Source organism: Podarcis raffonei, chromosome 2, assembly GCF_027172205.1.
Source record: "Podarcis raffonei isolate rPodRaf1 chromosome 2, rPodRaf1.pri, whole genome shotgun sequence".
NCBI lineage: Eukaryota > Metazoa > Chordata > Lepidosauria > Squamata > Lacertidae > Podarcis > Podarcis raffonei.
Genome location: NC_070603.1, coordinates 5,674,242 through 5,700,533, shown reverse-complemented (window position 1 = coordinate 5,700,533; position 26,292 = coordinate 5,674,242). Strand labels below are relative to the sequence as shown.

At 49.2% G+C, this 26,292-nt stretch overlaps 1 protein-coding gene across 2 annotated transcripts in view; it reads left to right on the top strand.

Annotated features, from left to right (window-relative positions):
• The first annotated feature begins 265 nt into the window (after positions 1-265).
• CACNB3 (calcium voltage-gated channel auxiliary subunit beta 3) overlaps positions 266-26,292 on the top strand; it is a 35,820-nt gene continuing 9,793 nt past the window's right edge. Inside the window, exons 1-8 of one of the 2 annotated variants that reach the window (XM_053371586.1) lie at positions 266-628; positions 16,476-16,598; positions 18,778-18,900; positions 20,286-20,401; positions 21,133-21,185; positions 23,549-23,568; positions 24,606-24,686; positions 24,921-24,979. In XM_053371586.1, the coding sequence (XP_053227561.1) occupies positions 587-628; positions 16,476-16,598; positions 18,778-18,900; positions 20,286-20,401; positions 21,133-21,185; positions 23,549-23,568; positions 24,606-24,686; positions 24,921-24,979 (617 nt within the window). In that variant the 5' untranslated portion in view covers positions 266-586. Of the gene's footprint in view, positions 629-1,225; positions 2,263-16,475; positions 16,599-18,777; positions 18,901-20,285; positions 20,402-21,132; positions 21,186-23,548; positions 23,569-24,605; positions 24,687-24,920; positions 24,980-26,292 lie in introns of those variants that run through there. The other variant, XM_053371575.1, reaches the window with a different exon arrangement.

Below are 26,292 nucleotides of genomic sequence, written 5' to 3'. Positions count from 1 at the left end.
CGGCGGCGGGCGAGCGGCTTCCCCCATCTCCAGCTTCTCGGATTTGCAATGCCATCGACGGGCGGGGGAGCGGGAGCGATGGCCTTAAAACCCCGGGAAGCTGGAGTTCTCTGTATCTGCTGGATGAGCATCTGGAGCTTGTCGACGGCTGGAGCGAGGCGCATCCTGCACGCCAGCGCGCCCCCCTTCTTGCTCAGCCCAGAAGCGCCCCACCCGGGCGAGAGGGGGAGAGGGGAGCCCGCCGAAAGCCCCGAGCTGCGCGCCATCGGAGAGGCTCTTGCTTCGCAGGGCGCATCCTCGCCCCCCCCCCCGCGATTATATAGCGCCTGGCACGTCCCCGAGCCCAGTCTGGGAAGGGCGCGTGGAGCGCGGCGGGAGGAGGGCGGGAGGCGCGGCGGCGCGCTCGTCGGCAGGAGGAGGAGAGCGCGGGCCAGCGGACGAGCGCAGGCAGCCAGAGCCGGGCAGGCGCTTCGGAAGCGGCGCAGCGGGGCCGGGGGGCGCCTCCCTCCCTCCTCCTTCCTTCTCCCCAGCGGGCAGCGCACCCCGGGCCCGCCCGCCGGCCGGCCGGCTCCCTCCCCCGCCGTCTATGTCTTTTTCTGACTCCAGCGCAACCTTCCTGCTCAACGAGGTAACCGACCAGGCAGCGCGCAGCCGCCGCCCCCCGCCCCCCGCCCCACGGCCGCCCGCCCCGCTCGTCTCGCGCGCCTCTCCCGCGCCAAGCGGCAGCTTCCTCGCGCGCCCCAGACATCCCTCCCCACCCCCACGCGCGCCATGCAGCCACTCCGGGAGGATCCAGGGAGCCCGCCAGGGAGAAGGGGCGGGCGGCTGCGCGCCTCTCCCGCCCCTTCGCCGGGCTCCTCGCCTCTCTCTCTCCCGCGCCTTCAGTCCCCTTGCGCTTCCTAGATTCGCGGCTGGGATGTCAGGATTGGTGCTGCGTCCTCGCTGGCAAAGGGCGGAGGGGTTTCTTTCTGCAGGGAGTGCCCAACTTCCGTGGGACGGGGTGGGGGTCCAGCTGGCGCCTGCACCCCCCCCGGCACCGGGCTTGGAGAGGCATCTGGAGGCGCAGCTTGGGGCAATGGCAGGGGGAACCCCACCGGGCCCCATTTCCGGCAAAGCCGGAGGACCGAGTCCAGATCAGCAGCAGCAGCACCTGCCCCGAAGTTACGGGGCGGGGGGAGGCGAACGTCCCCATCTGCCCTTTAGGGATGGAGCTGTGAGACCGTCTGGGTGGGCAATCCGGAGCGTAGAGCCGGAGGAGAGACCCCCTTGATGCCTTAGGGAGAGGCGCTGCATCAGGGAAGCTGGAGGGAGGCAGAGGGTGGCATTGCCAGGGGGCGCGCGGAGAGGCACCCAGTTGGTCCTGGTTATCCAGTGACCTGCAGGCAGTTAAGGCAGCCGGGGCTAGGAAAACAGGGGCACTCAAGGAACAGGGTGGGGGGCACGGCGTGCCGTGGTGGTGGCCTGGACTTCTCACCCTTTCACTGCCCACATTCCTTCGTTTGCACGGTCTCGGTGCCCGGACCTCTCCTGGCCCAAGCAGGAAGGCTGTGTCTCCCCAACCCCCAAATCCATTTTGTCTGGCTGCATATCCAGCGAGGCATCCTTCTCTGCCCTCCGTGTCTCTGGAGGCAGAATAAAGGGCAGAGCTTGGTGGGCACTAAGAATGCACTGAGAACGACCCCTGCCCCCCCAAACCCACATCACATGCCCTCCGGTCGTGTCTTCCCTCTCCCCACCCTGTTGTTCCCCTTCTGCTCTCTGCACCGCGCCCCTTGGCACCCCGCTTTGGTCTTGCCCCAGGTGGGTGCAGACGCATCCGGACAGTTCAGGAGCTGCTGCCTGCCCCACTTCTCTCTTCTCTCTTCTTTCTCTCTGCCCGCCCCCCACCTCCCCGCTTCCTTCCGTGCTTGCCTGTCTCAACGCCTGCCCCCAGGGGAGGGCTGGTGGGTGGGCGCTATTGTTTTTGCCGTCGTTGCTGAGCGGAGAGAGCGAGCGAGCGAGCGAGCACATCCAGGGTGGGGAATCTTTCTCGGGGAGCAGACAGCAGCTCTGCCATTGCGTGCCATCCGCTGCCCCCAACCCAGCTTGGGGCAGGGGGCACAGCGCTGGGCATCCGTCCGATTGGAAGAGCTGCCCCCTTTTACACCCCCCCCTTCACCCTGCTGCTGCCACCACCACCACCTCTGTCTTGGTTCCTGAACGCTTCTTTCATCCCCCATGTATGACGACTCCTGTCTCCATGGATTCGAAGACTCCGAGGTGGTGAGTCTGGCAGAAGCCAGGGGCTATTTTCAGCAGGGGAACCGCCCACTTACAAGAACCTGGCATCGTCCTGGTTCGCTGGGTGCGGGGCTGAATGGCAGGGGGTAAGGTGGGGTGAGCTCTGGGGCTATTGACTAGGTGTTAGAAAGTTGGGGCAGAGGACCCATGAGGGCGCAGGGGGTTGTGGCTGGGGGTGGGGAAACAGTGGAGTAGGCGACTGAGCTCAGGGCACAATCACAGATGCCAGGAGGGTGTAACTGGGCACCTTTGGTGAAGGAGGACCAAGGCATGTTAAGGGTACCCCTTAGTTATGGGGTGGTGGTAAGTTGCTTTCCTTGGCTTCTGTTTGGCTGAGGGCTGGAAGACACTTGGAGGCTTGGTCCTCTCCAAGGAGTGGAGGGACATGGTTCTGGATAGATGGGGTGCTCTAAATATGTCCAAGTGCAAGCAGGCAGTAGGTTGGTTGCCCTGGCATTCTAGGGAAGTGGTGTTCTTTCCCCTAACAGCTCCCCCTGCTGGTGGGTGAATCCAGCACGTAGGAACACGGGAAGCTTCCTTGCATCCCTAGTCAGACCATTGCATCCCTAGTCAGTCCTTGGGCATCCTGCCCACCTGGTTGGGGTTAGGCATCCACAGCAGGCACAGCTGCTCCGCTTTGAAATGTGTGGGTGGGTGTCGGCAGGAGGAGGTGGATGATCAGCTGACATGACGGAACTGGGCTTTGGAGGGGGGAGGGGGGCTGGCATTTCCTAGTGTCTGCCTGAGCTGGGGGGGGGGAGAGAGAAGAGAGACGCTGCATGCTGTAAGTGCGAGATGTTCACCTCTCCCCCCCCCGCCTCCATTTCTAGCACCTCTCACCTAAGTCATAAAAGCACTTTTTAAAGACTGTTGCAAAGTATTTTTTCTTCTCAGTGTCTGTTGATCACACTCCATATGCAGAGGGAGGGGAGGAGAGTGAAGGTGCAGAATGGCGGGTGGTAGCATAGGGCTATTAGAGGCCTTCACCTTTCCATTCGCATTCCTGGGAACCAGAATCAAGTTGTGCCCAGAAATCCTCGCTCCTGATTCATACCATCTCCAATCTTACTTCTTGGTTTATGGGAGCTGGATTATTTACATTTATTTTTGCAGGGGCGGGGGACCAAATTTGGCTCAGTGGCAGAGCATCTGTTTTGTATGCAAAAGGTTGTGGGTTCAATCCCTGGCATCTCCAGAGAGGACTGAGATTGTCCCCTGTCTGAAACCCTGGAGAGCCCCTGCTCAAGAGACTCTGATTAAGGCAGCTTCCTATGTTCCTGTGTTACACTAGTAATCTGACTTTCTCAAGCTCAGGTTGGCATACATGGTTCTCCTTCCCTGCATTGCATCCTCACAAGAACACTGTGAGGCGAGTTAGGCTGAGAGAGACTGACTGAACCCAAGGTTTCCTGGTGATCTCAATGTGGCTCAGTAGTGATTTGAACGCGGGTGGCGCTGTGGATTAAACCACAGAGCCTAGGACTAGGTCAGCGGTTCGAATCCCCGCAACAGGGTGAGCTCCCGTTGCTCGGTCCCTGCTCCTGCCAACCTAGCAGTTCAAAAGCACATCAAAGTGCAAGTAGATAAATAGGTACCGCTCCAGCGGGAAGGTAAACGGCATTTCCGTGCGCTGCTCTGGTTTGCCAGAAGCGGCTTAGTCATGCTGGCCACATGACCCAGAAGCTGTATGCCGGCTCCCTTGGCCAGTAAAGCAAGATGAGCGCCGCAACCCCAGAGTCGGTCACGGCTGGACCTAATGGTCAGGGGGTCCCTTTACCTTTACCTATCTCCCGTTCCAGGCTGGTGCTCTTAATGACTACACAACATCCTAACTCTGGTTTTCAAAGGGCAAGGTAGGAATGGGGTGGACAGCAAGGCTGAACTGGATCTGAATTGGCGGCAAAGGGAAAGGAGAAAGTGGGGTCCAGACAATAGCCAGCTTTGGTCTTCAGGCTATTCTGAATCCTCCAATCCTTGTAGTGGTAATCTGATTCAACGGTCTGGAAAGGGAGCAGAAGATGGACTGCTTTCTTATTTAGCTCATCATCATCAAATTTATTGTTCAAGTTTAAAATTCAGAATTAAAAACAAATTACTGTCACAAGGATCAGGTGTGTTGTGAAAACACACATTTCTGGTGTCGCAGGCCAGGGTGAAAAGGGGCGGACTCAGCATTCGCTGAAAGCTGTAAAGTGAGGAAGTCAGGCTGGGGCTGGGGAGGGAATGCCACAACCTACGGCAGGGGTCGGCGACCTAAGGCCCGTGGGCCGGACGCTGCCCAATCGCCTTCTCAATCCAGCCAGCGTACTGTCCAGGAATGAGCGTGTTTTTACATGAGTAGAATGTGTCCTTTTATTTAAAATGCCTCTCTGGATTATTTGTGGGGCATAGGAATTTGTTCATATTTTTTTCCAAAATATAGTCTGGTCCACCACATGGTCTGAGGGATGGTGGACTGGCCCACGGCTGAAAGGGGTTGCTGACCCCTGACCTAGGGGCTGTCACAGAGAATGCCTTATCCCAAGCCACAGACACCCCCCCCCAGTTCCCAAGGGAGGTAGAACTACCAAGACGGTTCTCTCTGCAGACCTTAACACCTGGGAGGGTCTGCAGGGAAAGAGGAAATATTTCAGATATTTGGGGGCCTGGGTTGTTTAAGGCTCTGGTATCTGAGAGGCAGAATAACAGGGATTGTCATTGTGGCACTTTTTGTATGTTGTTGGACTCCAACTCCCAGAATCGCCACGATGGGTGTTGCAGTCTGGCAATATCTGGAAGGCACTGGTCCTCTTCCTTCTCGCCTTCTCGCGCCCTTCCTTGGTGCAGGAGTAGCAAGTTGACAGTGCAACCCCTCTCCCTTCGCATTGATCTCCCAGGGTGGGTGGGTGTCCCCCCCCTGCAAAAAGGAGAGGCAGACTGAGAAGGGAGCTGGGTGAAGTGGTGGAGCTTTTCGTTGGGGAGAGGAGAGGAGAGGGAGCGAGGGACTGTTGCTCGCTGACAGCTTGGATCTTAAGCTCTTTGGCCGAGATTCATCCTCCTCTCAGGGGGGGACTGTGGTTGCAGCTGTGACAACACAGATTGGGCCAGAAAGAGCCTCTCTCTCTTCCGCCATAGCAGAGAGGGTGACATTTTAAGGATTTTCCATTTTGTGCCTCCAAGTCCAGTTCCTTTCAGCCTGTCTGGAGAATGCCATGTGAGTACATAGGCGCTCATCTTTTGGGTGTCTGTAAAGTGGGAAGCCCCTCCAAATCTTAGGACTACAACTCCCATCATCCCTGACCACTGGGCCATGCTGGCTGGGGCTGCTGGGAGCTGGAGCCCAGCAGCATCGGCTTGAGGGGGGCACAACTGGCCACCCCTTGCTCTCTTAGGGAACAGTTCTCAAAACTGTTGGATCACTTGATAAACTTTCTCCCCATTCAGTCTCTGCTTCAAAAGCAGTGCTGCTTTATACAAATTGTTTGGCCTAGGCCAGATGGTTGAGGAGGGCCACTTTTATGGGTCAGTTTTAAGGGGCGAAATCCATTGTGAACAAACATAATAAAAATAAAAATAATTATTCATACCCCGCCCTCCCCGACCGAGACCGGGCTCAGGATGGCTAACACCAAATATTTAAAATACATTGAAAAAACAAAATCAAATGATTAGTTTAAAATACAATTCGAATCATATTTAAAATCAAAATAAAATTAAGTGGGAACCCACGAATCATAACCGTAGGGGTAAGGAATCAAAAGTTCACCAGGCCCGGCCCCCCATGCTGGTCCCATATGGGCCGATAGAAAGAGCCTTGGAGGCCACTTACATACAGGGTCCCATAGAAAGAAGGGGGTCAGTCTGGGCCTGGACCAAAGGCCTGGCGGAACAGCTCTGTCTTGCAGGCCCTGCGGAAAGATGTCAAATCCTGCAGGGCCCTGGTCTCTTGTGACAGAGCATTCCACCAGACTGGGGCCAGGGCTGAAAAGGCTCTGGCCCTGGTCGAGGCCAGTAGAGAGATTTGTGATTGTTTTGCAATATTTTTGTGGACTGCCTGAATGGAGCTTGCAGGTCACCAGAGATCCATGGATCACAATTTCAGAGCCTCCGCTCTAAGGCTTACTTTGGGCAAGGTCTCCAGGGTAGGGGATCTTAAGGTAGTGGTGAATGAAGGAGACACGTTTCTTAGCCACATGCAATGTGCCTTTCTCTCGCCACTGATTAAAATATACGCTTTGGATGCATTTGACCTGACATTAGGATGACTGGCATCTAGGGCAATGGGCAAGAATTCTGACTAGGATCTGGCACAACTGTTTTGTTTTGCTTTAGCTGTGATTGATGAAGCACAAAATATCACCCTGCTGTTTCTAGACTCTAGAACAGCAGTCCTCAACCTGTGGGTCCCCAGATGTTGTTGAACTACAACTCCCATCACCCCTAGCTAGCAAGGCCGGAGCTCAGGGATGATGGGAGTTGTAGTCCAACAACATCTGGGGACCCACAGGTTGAGAACCGCTGCTCTAGAGTCACTCCTCTCCCTCTGGTATTCCATTCTGTCCTTTCCCTGGCCAATGTAGAGGTTCAGATTTCAGTAGAGTGGAGGCTTGATTCTCTACGCCTTGGGTTGTGTTCAACTAAGTTTTCCTCAGAGTACTGTACTAGAAATTAATGGACCCAACTTTTTCATGGTTATTAATTTCAGTGAGTCTTACTGAATGTGAATCGAAACATAATAGATGTTTTTCATGTCTTGTTTCACCCCCCAGTCCCTCTCATTTCCCAGACAGTCAGAGTTCCATAAAGCAAGCTTTGCACAAGGATAGGGAATTTGTCACCCTCTGAGTTGCTTTGGACTACAGTTCCCATCATCTCTGACCCTTGTCTGTGCTGGCAGGGGCTGATGGGAGTTGTAGTCCAGCAACATTTGGAGGACCCAGTTTTACAAGGTCCATTTTCTTTGGAGGAGAGAGCACTGGAGACTTAACAGTCTCTTAATCATGCTGCATTTATGCATGGATAGGTTGAGCAAGCATCATAAAGCACACAAGCAGATAAAAGTCCCAAAGGAAACATCAACACACTAGAAGCCCAAAAAGTATTCCTTGAATACCTGTCCAAACTTTTGGTTTTTAGCTGTCCAGGCACATGGCACATGCAAATGTATGTGACAATTTCCTGAGTTTTTAAATAAATGAAATGAGGTTTGGGGAAGCTGCAGTTTTGTGGGGGAGAACAGCAGCAGGAGGGGCTGATTAACCATTTCATCGCCAGTCATTTTCTGCTCAAAATCATGCCCCCCAGGAGTAAAGGGGAACAGCTTAAGCAGCACCTCACCACTGTTTCTGCAACTCAAAAGTGGGGATGGCTATGATAATAATAATAATTTTGTTATCTATACCCCACCCCCATCTGGCTGGGTTTCGCCAGCCACTCTGCGTGGCTTACAGAACATAATAAAACACCTTCTAAAAGGTGTGTAATTGTTTATCTCCTTGACATCTGAAGGGAGGGCGTTCCACAGGGAGGGCGCTACTGCCGAGAAGGCCCTCTGCCTGGTTCCCTGTAACTTCACTTCTTGCAGTGAAGGAACCAGCAGAAGACCCTTGAAGAAGGACCTCAGTGTCTGAGCTAAGCGATGAGGGTGGAGACGCTCCTTCAGGTATAACTGAAGCCGCTTTAATTTAGCAAAGCAGAACAAAAGCTCTGAGGGCTCCATCACATCCATTTGCACACAACTGTGCATTTGCTGCTTAGGCAGTCCTAGTTTGAAGCCCCCCCCCTTACTGGAGGCTGAAAATCACATTCTGGATGCTTGGAACAGCAATTACAGTGTCCTATTATCACTGATCTAATGCCAGTGCAAAATGGGGCTTTGAATCTGAAACTCCTTCAGTTCGTGATGATCTCTTATGGGCTTCAGAGTGGGTACACAGACCACGGCTTGGGAGTCTTCCTGTAGCCCAAAATGTTCTGTGTCAGGGTGGATGAAATGCAAGAAGAAGAGCAGTTTGTAATAACCCCTTTTCGCTAGCAGTAGCACCCGATCACTTTGGACTTTCTGCTCTCTTTGTTAAATCTGAAAGGGTGCATTTACAGCTTTTGTTCCTGCTGCCATGGCCCGCTTTTGTTAACCGAGCTAGCTGATGCAAATTTGCTATGCGCTCTGTTCCCTCATTCGCTTCTGGAGCTCCTCTTGCTTAGCAGTGTATCCCAGTAGCATCACAACAAGCTGCCATATGCATCCCTGCTCCCCGCTAGTCAGCTCTTCCAGGCGTCCTTGATGGGCCCCATCGCATCCTTGTATTTGAACAAATCTTGCCCAGATCCCTCCTCTGGACGTTCAAATGCTGCTTACCTTTTCCTCCTCCCCTTTGGAAACTTGCCCACTCCCTGCTTCATTTTATTCCTTGCACTTATGTTCCACCTTTCTTCCAGAGTGGATCTCAAGATGGCATAAGTGGGGTTCCTAGATGGTCTCATAGAATCATAGAGTTGGAAGAGACCCCAAACGGCATCTAGTCCAATCCCTGCAATGCCACTATCCTGCCCACAGCTATCTCTGGGTGGCCTTGAACCACCAACCTTCTGGTTAACATCCAGACATACTGGCCCACTGTACATGTCAGGCTCCAGGTTTGCTTAGCTTCACTGTGAGGTTGCTGCATCACGTGGCTTTAGGCCAACAGTGGAGAGATGGTGTTGGACTACAGTTCCCTTCATCCCTGACCACTGGCCGCGCCACTTGGGGCTGATAGGAAGGAACTGAGGTCCAGCAATTTCTGGAGGACCACAGAGTTTGCCACACCCTTGCCTTGCTTGGCTTGAGCCAGTGTGGTGTAGTGGTTAAGAGCAGTAGTCTCGTAATCTAGGGAACCGGGTTCGCGTCTCCGCTCCTCCACCTGCAGCTGCTGGGTGACCTTGGGCCAGTCACACTTCTCTGAAGTCTCTCAGCCCCACTCACCCCACAGAGTGTTTGTTGTGGGGGAGGAAGGGAAAGGAGAACGTTAGCCGCTTTGAGACTCCTTCGGGTAGTGATAAAGCGGGATATCAAATCCAAACTCTTCTTCTTCTTCTTCTTCTTGACTTGTGCCAGTGAACGGCAAAGGTACGAGTTCCAAGGTGTAACTGGGAAGGGAAAAGGTATTTCCATATGTTGATGCCCCAGATGCAATGCTAGGCCTCATTCCTTGCTGTGATAAAGGATTCCATCTAGTGATAAAGCGAGCCCTGTAAAACACTCTGAATCCTCTAAATTACCTGCTTTGGGAAAGGGACATGAAAGGGCTTAATTTGAGTCAGGGTTTAGGCCTAAAACTATTTTTGAATATAGTACTGTATAATAATATTGTCTTGGGACATGTAATAAAAAAGACAGGGAAATCCATAACATTAACCAGTCTTCTTAAAAGAAAAGAACAATAATGGTTTAATAAGTGCTAGATTACTGGGGGTTTGCTCATGAGTTTTTGAAATGAGCAGTGTCTGGCACCAGTCTGACAGTCATTATAAATATGCTGTAGATGCTTGAATTTGAACCTGTATTGAGAAATCAAAGTGCATTTATTATACCGTACTAGCAGAAGGTGACATATCAATATGCTATGCATTTGACATTTCATTTAACAAAATTATATACTGCCTTATTGTAAGAAAATGTTGAAGCGGTTTACAAAAATATAAAATAAAGCATGACAATTTGAGTTAAACACAGGTATTTTAAAACATTCAAAAGATGATTAAATCCAACAGTAATGAAAAAGAAATAAAACACATGTAACTTTTACATGTCTGGATAAGCTTGCCTAAACAAAATACGTTTTAAGCAGGTGCTGAAAAGTGAAGGCACTTGCCTGGTGTCAATAGGCAGGGAGTTCCAGGTTGCAGGTGCTGCCACACTAAAAGATGGATTTCTTACAAGTGCAGAACAATGCCAGTTCTGCAGATTGAAGTTGTCAAAGCATTTGTATTTAATCTGGTGGTTATTTATTGATTTAAAGCATTTTTACCCTGATCTTCAGCTGAAAAGGTCCCTAGAGCAATAAAAAAACAACACTGTGTCATTAGGCAAATAATCTGAAACACACGACACAAAAGGAAAAGGGGAGGGAGAGGGAGGATGATAAAAGCAAACTCAGGCACCAGTTCTGAAAGTTACTCATAGGAAGCAAGAATATGAAAGAGGCTCTCAAAACCTTGTGTTTTCTCTCTCCCCCCCCCCATTTAAACTGGCCAACTGTACACAAGAAACATAATCCAAAATGTAGTTGACCTGAATGTATTTCAGAAAACCCACCTAAATTACTGATTTCCATTTCTTCCCTTCATCAACACTCTCCCATGTTAATTTAACGTTGTTTCCCAAGTCTGGTGCTGAGTTTCCTGCTTAGCATTCGGAGTGTTTTAAAGTGCTTCACTTCCCAATGCACAACAACCTTGTAAGGTAGGCCAGGATTACTATCCCCATGACGTAATGCCGAGAGGAAGCGGCTTGCCTTAGGCCACCGAGGGAGTTCACAGCAGAGGTGAAATTCGAACTTGGCACAACTGGAGTTGCAAGTCAGCCTTTCGTCCTTGCACCACACCGTTATTCTCAAGCAAATGAAAACCCATAATATATTAGGGGCTGGGGTGGAAGAGGAGCGCCAGCACGCATGTGCAAAATGTCAAATGCCTTTTCAAGATTTCAAGGCAGATGCGTGTCTCCTTTTGTCAATTAACCCCCTGTGCTTCGCAGGCCCGATTCCCCTCCCCAGTTTATCTACATCGCAGGCGGTTCACTGCAACGCCAAGCTCGGGAACAGGCAGGGCATCGAGGATGCGCGAAGAAGCATCTTCTCTCTCACCCACGCGCGCCTTGCCAGACTCCCGCGTTGCGGAAGAACCGTGGGCCGCCGAGCTCCAGCCAGCAGAAACGCACGCGTCGTACACGTGTGGGGCGGGCAGAAGAGGAGAGGGTCTGAAGGCTGAACACGGGGGTCGGAGGCGGGGGCGCCGAGACGCAAAGGCTCCTTTCCCGTTTGCACCAGAGACCCCCACTTCCACGCGTGATCTAAGCTCCGTCTCGGGCCCCTCTTGCGCGCGGCTTCTGCCACGTGCCTCTTGGGCCGTGTGGACGCGCGACGGGGGACACACGCCTGGTGGTGGCAGCTCCCTGTGGAATCTACAGGCAGAGACACGCGTGGGCGATTGGTGCGCATCCTTCCCAAAGGGGCTGGGCGCGCAGCAGCAGCTCTGAGCCAGCCAGCGCGGCGTGTTTTCAAAACGGTGCCCCACTCCTCCTCCATCGCCCCGGCCCCTTCCCGGCTTCGCTTCTTCTCCTGCGTTCACACAGGCCCTCGTGCTGCCGCCTCCCCGTGGCGTTGCGCGTTGCTGTGGTGCTCGCTCCCAATTCCCTTCTCCCTCTCCGTCTCTCTCTGTCGCTCCTTCCCCGGGGAGGGACGCCACTTTCCCCGCAGTCGAGAGAGGGAAGATCGGAGGCTGCTGTTCTGCCCCTGCGCTGTTTCAGCATGGCGGTTTTTTCCATGGCATTTTGGGTGCCACGCTGTTGGGCGTGGGAAGGGAGGGCAGAGAAGATGGCTTCCGGGAGAGGTGAGGTGAGGGGGTACCCATCCTCCTCCTCCTCCCACTGGAATCTTAGAGAGTCACACTTAGGTGTTCATGTTGTTGTTGTTTAGTCGGGTCCGCCTCTTCGTGACCCCCTGGACCAGAGCACCAGGCACTCCTGTCTTCCACTGCCTCCCGCAGTTTGGTCAAACTCATGCTGGTAGCTTTGAGAACACTGTCCAACCATCTCGTCCTCTGTCGTCCCCTTCTCCTTGTGCCCTCCATCTTTCCCAACATCAGGGTCTTTTCCAGGGAGTCTTCTCTTCTCATGAGGTGGCCAAAGTATTGGAGTCTCAGCTTCAGGATCAGGATCTGTCCTTCCAGTGAGCAAGAGTCTCCTCCAACACCATAATTCAAAAGCATCATTTTTTCAGTGATCAGCCTTCTTTATGGTCCACCTCTCACTTCCATACATCACTAGGATCTCCAAGAGTCATCTATTCCAACTCCTGCAATTCATGAATCCTGCCCACAGCCATCCCTGGGTGGGCTCGAACCACCAACCTTCTGGTTTACAGCCAGACACACTGACCCATTGCGTATTTTACAACATTGTAAAATACCAAAATAATAAATACACATTTTATGTGTGTAAGGCAAGGGTCAGCAACCTTTTTCAGCTGTGGGCCCTCACATGTCCCTCAGACCATGTGCGGGGCAGGACTGTATTTTGGAAGAAGAAAAAAGAGCGAATTCCTATGCCCCACAAATAACCCAGAGATGCATTTTAAATAAAAGCACACATTCTACTCATGTAAAAACACCAGGCAGGCCCCATAAATAACCCAGAGATGCATTTTAAATAAAAGGACACATTCTACTCATGTAAAAACATCCTGATTCCCGGACCGTCCACGGGCTGGATTGAGAAAGCGATTGGGCCGCATTCGGCCCACAGGCCTTAGTTTGCCTACCCCTGGTGTAAGGTATCCTTCTGGAAGCAGTTGGCACCAAAACCAGGCATAGGCTTCTGCTATGTTTACCTTGCAGCTTAGCTTGCAGCCCTAGTTTCACTTTCCTGTGAGTAAGCTTCATTGAATTTGACAGGGTTTGCTTCTGAGTAGTCATGCCTACTATTAATCAGTGAAAACTGAAGCAGAAGGGGGATTCAAAGTGCAAACCCCACTGATGAACTACCTCTTTTCTTTTAAAGTGAATGGGGGAGGCAGCCAGGACTTTCAGATTCCCATTTTTTTAAGGGAGGGGGAATTCCTGCATCTCTTACATTGCTAGGCAGAATGGAGAATTTTGGGAAATGGAGCTTCACTTACTAGAAGCTTCCCTGCTTGTGTCACAACTCCCCCTTCTCCGGTGCAACTGTTACAGAAGTACATCACACACACACACACACACACCACTTTTAATGTAACAGAGGGTGGTGGGGACTTGAGAGAGGTTTGGTCTAGTCAAGTGATGGGGAACCTTGAGTCCAACAGCAATTGGACGGCCACAGGTTTCCTACACTGATGTAGCCCTTTGAACTGTGCTGATGAGACCTTCTTGGGATCTTTCAGAGTCACCAACTCATCCATCTTTTTATTCCCAGAGCTGCTGCTCCACTTATAGCCCACCTTACAGGGCTGTTGTGGAGGATTGCTGGCATAATGTACACAAAGTGTTGGGACATTTCAAATACGCAGTATTAATAATAATTTATTATTTGTACCCCGCCCATCTGGCTGGGTTTCCCTAGCCACTCTGGGCGGCTTCCAACAAAGATTAAAAATACATTAAAATGTCACACATTAAAAACTTCCCTAAACAGGGCTGCCTTCAGATGTCTTCTAAATGTCAGGTAGTTGTTTATCTCTTTGACATCTGGTGGGAGGGTGTTCCACAGGGCGGGTGCCACTACTGAGAAGGCCCTCTGCCTGGTTCCCTGTAGCTTTGCTTCTTGCAGTGAGGGAACTGCCAGAAAGCCCTCAGTGCTGGACCTCGGTGTCCGGGCAGAATGATGAGGGTGGAGACGCTCCTTCAGGTATACTGGGCATTAATAATGGCGGCGGCTGTTTTTGACTTCTAATAGGATGACATTCCCAGATGCTTCCCTAGTGACATTGTTGTTGGTGTATCACTTGTTAGATAGACTGAGAAACCCCATCTCCACCTTTACGGACAAAGCAGTCAGGTTGTCAGTGGCTGCCCAGGTCACATCCTCATCCCTTCTTTACCTGAACCACCTCTGTTTTTCTTCTCTGAATTCCCACCTTGCTTAGATTGTAAGCTGTTTGGCGGGATGGTGGGGCAGCAGCACCTCCGGCAGCCTTTTCTTGTTCAGTATTGTATACACAGAATTTGTTAAGCTGATATAGGCAGGTCCCTTCCCTCAAGGAATTTGTGCATGAAAACCAGCCAAGGAGAAGATAAGACAAGGCAGAGAGAAGTGGGAGCAAGGAAGGGATGTGGGCAAAGGCAACTGATGTGATTGAAGCTAGAAATGGGGACTCATCTGGGTTTCCTAAGGGGAAAGTAGGATTTGAGGAGGGATTTGAAGGAAGGAAGATAAAATATATGAAGTGCCGTGGAGAAATGGGAAAGGAGAGCTTGGCTGCCATAGGAATAAGATTTTAGGCAAACCAATAAATACCAACAGCACCAATGATGTAATTTAGCATTTATGTAGCATGTGTCTGGTTTCTAAGGGCTTCTCTGAGAAATTATTACAATAACAGCCCTGTAGGGGATGCCAGTATTATTGTCCTCGTATTGCAGATTGGGGGGGGGGGAGCAGGCTTCACCTGTCTGGAGGGCGCTAGGTTGGCAAAAACTGACTTAGCAAATATGTGACTAAGGAGAGAAGGGCCTGAGGAATGAGGGACTTTTGCCATCTTTTTGTGGTGGGCCCTGCTCCTGTAACTTTAAGGACAGTCGGATACCCAAACATGTAGAGTTGGTGGTTTCCTGGGATCAAGGTGCACGGTGGGAAAAGCTTCACCCTATTGAGTTGGATGGGACCTTTGAGGGTCATCTGGTCCAACCCTCTGCAATGAAGGAATCTTTGGCTCAACATGGGGCTCGAACCCACGATCATGAGATTAAGAGTCTCATGCTCTACTGACTGAGCTATCACAGCAGTTCTGGTGAAAGTATAGGAGCAGTCCTGGTACAAAGTAAACAACACAGCTGCCACCCTGACCACTGAGCTATTCTATACTAGAACAGAACTTGCTCTGACTTTGGGACATAGGAAACAGTCTTACACTGAGAAAGACCACTATTCCACCAACTCAGTACTGTCTGCCCTGACTGGCAGGGGCTCTTTAAGATGTCACCAGGGTTATCTGCCATCCCTACTCGGAGATGATGGGATTGAACCCACAAAGCAGATGCTCTACCACTTCCCCTTATATGCTCCAGCTTTCCCTATTTACTTGTCCCTGGTACCTTGGCTGCCTGCATTTTGCCTTTGGGGAGATTTGGGGATCTAAAGAAATTCCCCACAAGCCATGTTAGGCTTCTTGCACAGTGCACAAGCTTCCTTTGCACCTCAGCCATGCTGTGAACATTTCCTTGAATGCATCTGAGTTGCAGCTGTTCCATAAGTCTGACTATATATCTTGTGAAAATAAATGCTATAAAATATTGTTTAGGTTGCTGTTTTAAAAAAGGATATATTATTTTTTTTGGCTTTACTAATAAGCTTTCATCCAAAACCAGCACAAAGCAGGTGATTGCACAGGAAATAAATATAGCATACAGCTAAGAGCCTTCAGCAGTGTATAATAGTGTGTGTGTATTGGGGTGTGGGGAAGCGGGTAGCCTTCTGGCAGTGATTTTTAGTTCAAAGACAAGTGTGCTGTAATTATACAAGAGTGTCCTCTTTTTCCGGAGAGCTGTTGGAGGGTATCTAATTTGAATATTAAGGCTGCAGTCTTATATACTTCTGAGGAAATGTTAGCTGAGGAACAAGCTTTAAGAATTCTGATTTAACATCTCCACCATTGGCGTTGTAAAGCAGCTACCAATTGTACCAGCCTTCCCCCAACCTGCTACTTTCCAGATCTTTTGGACTATGACTTCCATCAGCCCCACTATTTGATCCTGGAGCTGATGGGGTCACAGCTGCGCTGGCTGGGGCTGATGGAGTCGTAGTCCAAAACATCTGCTAGGCATCATGTTGGCGAAGGCTGGACTATAGGCTATTACACCTTGAACAGAATAGTGCCTTAAGGTGCTATAGTTTAGCACTGTAGCTTCTGATATGGCTGGCCCACTATACTGACCCTGCCAGGGAAACCTCAAACATCACAGGGGTGGGGGAGAGGTTAATAAGTTTTTTATCCTCTCTTTCTTCCATCATGGAATTGGAGGACATATGCATGTGGTTTCCCATCTGGTCTCCCATCCAGGCACATATCAGATCCACCCCTGCCTAGCTTAGCAACTTGCAAGGCTCTCAGCCTAAAAGTGCGTGGAGTCCAAATGCACAGGTTTTCAGAATTCAGTGTGAAACTGTGCGGTTGAGGTACCTCTCCTTTCAGCGGCCATTACAGAAAGAAAAGTCCCATCTCAGAGAGAAGCTCTGGCAGGCCTCCTCAAATCAGGCTGCATCCTGACTTCCAGTATGGCCAAATCCCTCACCTCACTCGAGCTTTGAACCTTCTCCTCAGGGCTCCGCTGATTCGTACACCAGCCGCCCATCGCTGGACTCCGACGTGTCGCTCGAGGAGGAGCGCGAGGGGGTGAAGCGCGAAGTGGAGAACCAGGCTCAGCAGCAACTCGAGAAAGCCAAGGTACTGGCAGGGGAGGGTACGCCAGCCTTGGTTTCAGCTAAGCAGATGTTGGGTGAGGACCTCTTTGTCCATGAAACAGCTTCCCTTGGTCCCCAGCAGCTCTGAATGCAGGGAGGCAACCTGTGGCCTCCCATATATTTTGGTACCACAAGTCCCATCGTCTCCAACCACTGGCCATGCCGGCTGGGACTGATGGGAGTGGGAGTCCAAGACAACATCTGAGGAGCCATAGATTCCCCAGCCCTGCCCTGGGCCAGGAGGGGTGGACTGTAAGGAGCAGAAAATAATCTTTAAGTTTTATGTAAACATCATACTGCTTTCTCATGAACATTCTGGAAAGGACTAGTGCATTTCCAATCTGCCTTCAGAATAACGGCGCCTCAGCCCTCCCCCAAACAGTGACCTCAAAATGATCCATGATGACAGGGGTGGGCTGCTCTTCAACGACTTCTTGGTGGCCCCACATCTGCCCTTCATTTTGGCTTCTGAAGACCACAGAGAGCAGGGGAGCGAGCAATTTTTGGCCTTTTGCTCACTGGTTTCCATGACTGCGGTTTCTTCTCCTTTCTGTAGATTACAATTGATGTAATCCTCACCCGTGTGTTCCAAAGGCATCATACACAACACACACAAGCCAATGGGGTGGCATTTATTAGTGAATAAAAGAGAAACGGGCTACAATCCAGTATGGGAGGGAACACATCTGGGCTGCCCTGCGTGTTCTGTTGCTGCAGCTAATGACTACACTAAGGGCCAAGCTAGACATTACATAGCAGATTCAGACAATAGTTTCCTGATCGTAGTTGTTGTGTATTTTTTAATAAATAAAAAGCACTGTGTGAGGCTGTGGGTTTGATCTGAGGAGTGGGGGAGGGAGGGGTTGCTTTGGCCTTCCTACTCCTGCCATTCTCTTGCTCAAATTTGCTTCCCACAACTGTTTTTGTCACTTGCGCAAAGGAAGCAAGGGAGTCTGAAGACTGTTAAATGTAATACAGGATTTGGCCTCATAAATCACTTTTCTATATAATCCATATTACATTAGTTGTCATACACGTATGATATCATGGCAATATAGGTTGCCCTCAGTTCAAGTCTTGCTGCAGCCATGAACTCACTGTGGGAATGTTCAGGGAGGCAGGAGAGGATATATTGTTTGATTATATCCTTCCCAACTTGTGTTAACAAGTTCTACAATTTAGCAGAGTAACATTCCTCTTTTAAACTTTCACAGCGGATAGGTTTGCCTGGCTTGTATAAGCCTCTAAAATAAGTTTCCTGGTATTCTCTTAAAAAGAATAGATACGACACAGTCTTGTATAAAAATATAAAAGAGTTTACTCACATGTTCTGTTCACAGATGGATCCCAGAAGGCAGACTTAAGTTACAAGATATATACACGTGGAATCTATCCCATAAGGAGATAGTTCCTTTGTCCTCTCTTGGCTGGAAGCCAAGAGAGCATCTCAGGCTAAGGAGATGTTGCTTCTTTGAGGAATGGAGTCAGAGAGAGTGATGGCTGCATCCCCTGTGCTATTTTGTTACCTGCACAGGTGAGGTCATGCCCACCTCTGGTCACATGTAGAGGAAGTTTGTCCCAGCCCAGGAGGAAACAGGAAGTTCCGACTGGCTGGTCCAGATATCCCCCTTTTTATGTCCACTCTAGGAATGCTGTATTTGACTGCTCTGTGTTTCACACCCCACACTCACGAGACAACCCCCTCTCCTTAAGTTCCCCTTACCTGCAACGTGTGAATCTACTTTATAGGGCTGTTGCCAGGATTGCATATAAAGTGTTTTAAACACCTACAAGAAGAGAGACCATCAGTGGGCTCTCTAACCAGCGAGAGCGGGAGCAGGTGTGTGTAAATGTACAAACTGAGTGACCATCAGTCCTTTCCTCAGATGACTCCAACAGCCGAGTCAAACCTTGTTCAGTCGGGAGAATTTTCTAGAGAACTAACAAACCTCATTAAGGGGAATTTTTCCTTGTCTAGCTTCCTCAGTGGAGGGCTCCATGGTCCTTGGCCCTTGCCCCATCAACTGCCCTCGCTACCCTTTGGAACTGGGCATAATCCCGAGAGTGACGGATCCTGCACATTTGTTCTTGAGAGGGGAGTGACGAGGTCCCATCTGACCTGGCGCTGACAGGCTCCCTCTCTGATTTCTTTTCCTCCCCAGAACAAGCCAGTCGCATTTGCTGTTCGTACCAATGTCAGCTACTGTGGGACGCTGGATGAGGAATGTCCTGTGCGTGACTCTGCCATCAACTTTGAAGCCAAAGACTTCTTGCACATCAAAGAGGTGGGGCCTGGGTGGAGATGGGGATAGAGTTGTCAGCAACAGCTTGCAATTGTAGTACCTCTTTTTCCTGGAGGTACGATGCCACGTGCTGAATCGGGGGAGATTCAGGGCAGACAAAATCAGTACTATTCACACAGCGCATAGTTAAACAATGGAATTTGCTGCCAAGAGATATAGTGATGGCTGTCAAATGGGACAGCTTTAAAAAGGAATTTGACAAATTTAAATTTAAGGAATTTGACAAATTTATGGAGCATAATGGCTACTAGTCTTGATGACTGTGTACTAGCACCAAAATCAGAGTTGACATGGCCACTGTGGAAAACAGGACGCTGGACCAGATGGGCCAAATTTAGATTGGATACTATTGAATTTAGTGCTGTTTTTGTTGGCATCTATCTGACTTGGGAGACAATGGAGTGAGCCTCTGGGGGGCGAAGTTAATAGCACCAAAGTGACCTCCCTGGTGCATATGGTGGTGTATGGTGGTCCTGTGCTGCACAAATGATAAGGACTGCCCCCCCCAATGTCATTCAAACAGAAAGCAAAGCAAGACATTTAGCACCAGCTTGGCGGAACGAGGCTCACAAGGCGCCACCCACCCGTTTTAGGAACTTCACTCTGGATTTGTGTAGGGTACTATTCTTCTTCTTGTTCCAGAGATATCCCCCAAGGCAGCGAAGGTTTAATTTCAGTTTTCCTTCTCCTAGATGGGATGCCTTTCCAGGTGAATGAGCTCCATCTGCTCCCCACTTCCTCCACAGTGCTAGCTTCTCATCTATTAAATCCTGCTGATTCTCTGATTGCTACATCCAGTGGTTCTTCTCTCTGATATGTGACTTGAAATCTGGCCATAGCCTTCTGGTATTGAAGGGTCAGATCTTTGGCTACTGCAAGATTTATAGATGTTGGCTTGGTTTTTTGTTTTTTAAAATTAACATATTGTTACTCATCTTGAGGATTCAAAAATAGTAAAAAATATATCAGTCGCTTACATTAGTAGTTTAACAAGTGAGAGATACTTCGCATTCCCTCCCTCTTTTTCTATACTGCTACCTCGGGTTACATACGCTTCAGGTTACATATGCTTCAGGTTACAGACTCTGCTAACCCAGAAATATTACCTCGGGTTAAGAACTTTGCTTCAGGATGAGAACAGAAATTGTGCTTTGGCGGCGTGGCGGCAGCAGGAGGCCCCATTAGCTAAAGTGGTGCTTCAGGTTAAGAACAGTTTCAGGTTAAGAACAGACCTCCGGAACGAGTTAAGTTCTTAACCCGAGATACCACTGTATATGGTAGGAAGGTGTCTTTAAAGGGTTTTTGACCCTACAGATCTGTGAAGCCTTAAGTCTAATTCATGACCCTCTTCCATGATGTCTCTGCAGAAGTACAGCAATGACTGGTGGATCGGGCGGCTAGTGAAGGAGGGGGGAGACATCGCTTTCATCCCCAGCCCACAGCGGCTGGAGGCCATTCGGCTGAAGCAGGAGCAGAAAGCCAGGTAAGAGGGGCTTCAGTGGGTGGGATGGCACATAACTCTGGCTCAGTCAGCCACACTAGCAAGAGAAAAGGGGTGTGATGCTTTGCTGTGGTGGGAGGCAGATTGTAAAACTGGCAGTAGTACTGTGTACCTCCCCCCCCATCTAAGTTCTTTGGTAGCTAAACTCAAACCGCTGTGTGATACGGTGCATGGTTTTTAATATACCGTATTTTCCACTCTATAAGACGCATCAGACCACAAGACGCACCTAGTTTTTGGAGGAGGAAAACAGGGTGAAAAAATTTCTGAATCTCAGAAGCCAGAACAGCAAGAGGGATCGCTGTGAAAGCAGCGATCCCTCTTGCTGTTCTGGCTTCTGGGATAGCTGCGCAGCCTGCATTCACTCCATAAGACGCACACACATTTCCCCTTACTTTTTAGGAGGGGAAAAGTGAGTCTTATAGAGCAAAAAATACGGTACATGTTCAGGGACACTGATGCTAATTCTAAGTTCAGCATCAATGAAGAGCTACATGAGGTGCTAACTTAGGTCCTGTGAGCCACCTTCAGTATACAGCACTGGCCCTTGTTCCATTGAGAAAACTGGACTGTGGGAGGGCGTGCTTTCTTTAGGCAGCTGCTGAATCTTCCAGACTTTGCTTTCCTATTCGGAACAAGCACATCCACACAAGTTTGAGCTCCACATTTCTCTCCAGTTGCCACACTGACTTTCTCTTTTCTTCCTCAATTAGGCAATCTGGTAATCCCGCCATCAGCAACAGGCGATCGCCTCCCCCATCACTAGGTAAAACCTTCAAAAGGGTTGAGTGGCTGCTGTGTTTCTGTGGGAGAGCTGAATGCAACCGCCTGAGAACCTTAGCTTTTATTAAACCACAGAAGCAAGATCTTAGCCCTTATGGCAGCAATGATGTGCTTGAAAATGACTGGCGAAATCTCTGCATGTTTTTGCAGACAGAAAAGCAAAGCAAAAACACCCACCCACACTTTTGTTTGAAACAATTCTGATTTGGTTTGGTTTATTTATTTCTTAAATTTGATATACTGCTTGTTTGTAAGGGGAAAAAACCCTCAAAGAAATTTACAAAAAGAACAAAACAATAAAATTATCAATATAAACAGTTCGAAACAGGTATTTGAAACATTCAGAAAATAATTAAAATCAGCAATAAGCTAAAAGCAGATTAAAACACATATCAGCATTCTACATATTTGGGTAGACTTGCCTAAACATGAATGTTTTTAGCAGGCACCAAAAAGTGAAGGTACTTGCCAGGTGAAAAATTTCTGACAAAATAAACTGCTCTGAAGCCAGATGCTAGTGTCAAATTGCACCACCTGCTGGAGCCAAAAAGATTTTTTATTGTCTTGGGAATTTCACGTGTGGCAAGGGGAAGGCTCCTTGCATATGCTCAAAGACACTCTTTGAAGGAATTGTAGTAGAAGAGGCATTTCACCTATGCCAGCTCTTTCTCCCCCTTGCTAGTTTCACTTGAGAAACAGAGAGAGACCAAAAAGATCTTGCTGGAGGGGTGGTTAGACAGGCAGGGCCAAAAGGGAAGAACTGCCTCTCTCTGCCTGAACCCACCCAGACCTTGCATTTGTCAGCCTAGGCCAGGGGTCGGCAAACTAAGGCCCAGGGGCCAGATCAGGCCCAATTGCCTTCAGGATCCGGCCCATGGACTGTCCGTGGATCGGCATGGGGATTTTCCCCACCATTCCCCCCCCCTGCGCCGTTCCATCCTGCCCCCTCTCCCTCACACACACTGCAGCGGCGCCTCCTCCCTCCCTCCTCCTGGCTTCTCCCCGCCCTGCTTAGAGGAGGAAGGTAGCTGGGCTGAGCTGGCTGGGTGCCCTTTTAAGCAGCCCCTCTCTGGAGCCAGGCCTTTTGCGCCGCTCATCTCCCCTCCGTCGCTGCCCTGGTGCTCCTGTGGGCCAGAGAGCTAAGCGGACAAGCTCCTTCTGCCTACCCACGAGAAGCAGCAGTGGTGGTGGTGACAGCCCTTGGGAAGATAAGCGCAGCGGCTGGGGTTGGGGGGTTGGGAAGAGGACTACTTGCCCCCCTCGCCTCTTCTTCCAGCTCCCCCCCACCTGGTGCCGCTTCTCTGACCCACCTCAAGGTCTGAGGGACAGCGGACCGGCCCACGGCTAAAATCTTTGCCGACCCCTGGCCTAGGCCCTTATTTGTGTGCCCCCTCCCTCAGAGGGAAGTGTAGAGGGCAGCAACAGGAGAATGGTCCTTCTCAGTGCTGGATCCCTGACCATAGAATGTTCTCCCTAGAGAGATGCACCAGGCGACATCCCTATCAGCTTTTTAAGTGCCAAGCAAAGAGGGGGACTTATGGGTTGGTTGATTCTTGTTCTGGTTTTTATCATGCATTTTCTGCTTTTATATTTTATTTTTATGTTGTGAACTGCCCTGAGATCTGTGGATGAAGGGTAGTATACAAATTTAATAATTAAAAAAATATAAAATCCCTCTACATCCAGACATTTAGCTTTGAATTGGGCTTATACGGTGTGATGATTCCCCTAGCCTGCATTGGTGCCATCTTTTAATAGGGTGGAGTGGGAGATGTCTGGATTTCACTTTCCTTAGCACAAAATTTGGATGCAATGCCCTGAGCACCAAATGCTTTTAATGCCATACATGCATAAGCCACTGCTGACTTCAAATGCATCCCTTTAAGACAAATTGGCCTAGGCCAGTGATGGCCAAACTTGGCCCTCCAGCTCTTTTGGGACTACAGTTCCCATCATCCCTGACCACTGGTCCTGTTGGCTAGGGATGATGGGAGTTGTAGTCCCAAAACAGCTGGAGGGACAAGTTTGGCCATGCCTGGCCTAGGCTTACTTTGTCCCTGCCCTGTCACATGATCTGGCAAATCAGAGGTTGTTTTAGGGTTGCACAACCGGTGCCACACTTGGTGCTGTGCTGCAGGGGGAGCCACAACAGTGAGGCCAGAGATGCCTTGCGAGAGTGAGGCCGGGGAGAAGGGGAAACAGGAAGGCAGACACCCCCCCACCCTATTTCCAACTCCCAAGGGATTAAAGCTCTTAAACTGCAGGGCCCCTTGTCCTCCTTGTAGTCTTGTTCATTTGCTGATACTTACTGTTGACAACCCCGTATTTTCTTTTCCCCCCAACAAGCCAAACAGAAGCAAAAGCAGGTAAGGACTCAATGCTGGGATGACCCTCTTCTCTGCTGTGTCTTTTCCCCGCTAGCCAGACCTACAAGCGGAGGACGGGGTGAACTATGAGGCCATCCTGTCCAAGGCTGCATTTCCAGTATGCCTATAAACCACATTCGAAACACATTTTTCCCCTCAGAGAATTCTGGGCACTGTAGTTTACCTCCGAATTACAATTCCCAGCAAATCTCGACAAACTACAGTGCCCAGAATTCTTTGAGGGGCCCCCGCGGAATGTGCTTCCAATGTGCTTTGCACATACGTGTGTGTGCAACCTAACTTTGAATAGAGTGGATTTCATGCTAGAATGGCATTTGAGGTGGGGCTGCCTTTGGCTGGAGCACCTGCAGTGATGGGAGTCTTCCTCCCTCACAGGGCCACCTCAATGTGTGCTGGGAAGTATTTTGCCCCATGTAGACCAGGATACAAAGGCAGCAGGCTTTTTAATTGGTTTTGATTGGGCTTCCTCCCCATGTTCAGCATAAAAATATGAGAGGAGGGGAAGGCTGGTGGCCCGTGTCCAAGGAAGGAGGGGACAACTGCTGTCCCTAGTCTAGCCATAATTCCTTGATTCCCAGCTTTCATTTAAAAGAGGGAGGGGGGTGTACAGGTTCTATTCTTCCCATTTTTTGGTGAGAAACTAGCTTCCTCTCCCCTTTCAGTGTTTTACTCCCAGCCACCCAGAAAAATGCCCACATGTAGCGGTTTGGGTGGCTGCTGTGGGTGCAGTAGGAGGTGGCAGTGTAGGGCAGAGAAGAGGGGCTGGGGCTGAGCAGGTGAGGCCATTTCCTGTTGCAAGGACTTCGTAGCTTGTTGATACTGATATGATATTGTAGCAAAGCAAAAGGGATATAGGGGTGGTATCTGATACCGCATCATCCATTGGGATTGCGTATATGCGTTTCCGATTGAAATGGAGAGAGCCCCCACTTTGTCATTACTGCTCTCCTTTCTCCTACTTTCTGGGCTGCAGAGGAAGGGAAAAGCCATTTTGTGACACACCCTCCTTTTTACAGACAGAGCACATCCCACCTTACGATGTCGTGCCCTCCATGAGGCCGGTGGTGCTGGTGGGGCCATCCCTGAAAGGATATGAGGTATGGGAACGTGGAAGGGACAAAACTCTGCCCCAAACCCACATTCTGAAATATGGCTGTAGCCAGTGCATTTTTGGTAGGGGCGGGGGGAAGACGAGCTGCCAGTACTCGTATATTCCTAAAAGTGCTGCGGGTACCAGCACTAAATAGCTCCCATGTCACACAAAAATTCCTGGCTGTGGTAGTCATTTGACCAGCACCGCTGCCCTCTTGCCCTTTGTCCTTTCTTTTCAGGTGACAGACATGATGCAGAAAGCTCTCTTTGACTTTCTCAAGCACAGATTCGATGGCAGGTAAGGCACTATTCTGAAATGAAGAGCAATTTCGACCCCCACCTGTTGCCTGGTTCCTGTGCCACTAGCGAGTGTTGGGTAATGGTCTTTTTTTAATAATTTTTTTTATTTTCAATGCAGAATCATAATAAAAATTACAAACATTGAATCCAAAATAATACTATACAAACAAAAAACCCCGGAACATATTAAAAAAAAACAGAAAAGAAAAAGGAAAAAAAAGCAAAGGAAACAAAACTAAACTAAACAAAAGCGAAAAAGCACACATCTACAGGAAAAAACCATATCATTACGTACATAAACACAAATTGACTTCCTTCCTTTGTTCTAAGACCTCAAAAAATTTACTCTTACTGTATTGTTGTGTCTAATTAGATTACTTCCACCTTTGTACTTTTTTTTTACACCATTTTTCTTTTTCTTTAACCCTGTAAAGCATCATTCATTACATACCAATATACTTACACCAGAACAATGTTTTTTCATATACTCTTTAGCACAACCCCATTCTTTTAATAATTTCTGGTCCGATTGTCCCCTTATGTAAGCTGTGAGTCTTGCCAGATTTATGTATTCACAAAATTTAATTTGCCAATCTTTCACTGATGGAATTTTTCTGCCTTTCCAGTTTTTAGCTATAAGCATCCTGGCAGCTGCTGTTGCATAAAGGAATACTTTCCTTTGATTTTCGGGGATATCATTTGTAATTAAACCTAAAAGGAATGCCTCTGTTTTTTTACTGAAAGATATTTTAAACATCTTTTTGAGTTCTTCATAGATTTCATTCCAGAATTGTTTAATAGGTCAGCATTCCCACCACATGTGAAACATTGTTCCTATTTCTTTTTTACATCTCCAACAGGTATTCGATTTTAATTTGTAAATTTTAGCCAATTTTACCGGAGTTAAGTACCATTGGTACACCATTTTCATAAAATTTTCTCTTATTGTATAACATGCCGTGAATTTAATATCATATTTCCATAATTTCTCCCATTGGTCCAGCTGAATTACATATCCTATATCACATGCCCATTTAATCATAACTTCTTTTACTTCTTCATCCTTTAATTCATATTCTAATAATAAATTAGACATTTTGGATATATATTTTTTTGAGTTTTGTAATAATACTTTTTGTAAATTTGATTCTTCTTTTTCAAATCCTATTACTTTATCCTGGTTGAATATTGAATGTGGTACAGTATTGGGTCACCTCATCGTATGGTCTTAGTTTTAATTGGCCCTGTTCTTCCTTTAGGAGCTGCTGGTATGTTGCCATTCTTCCTATAGTATTTTTATTTTTAACCGAT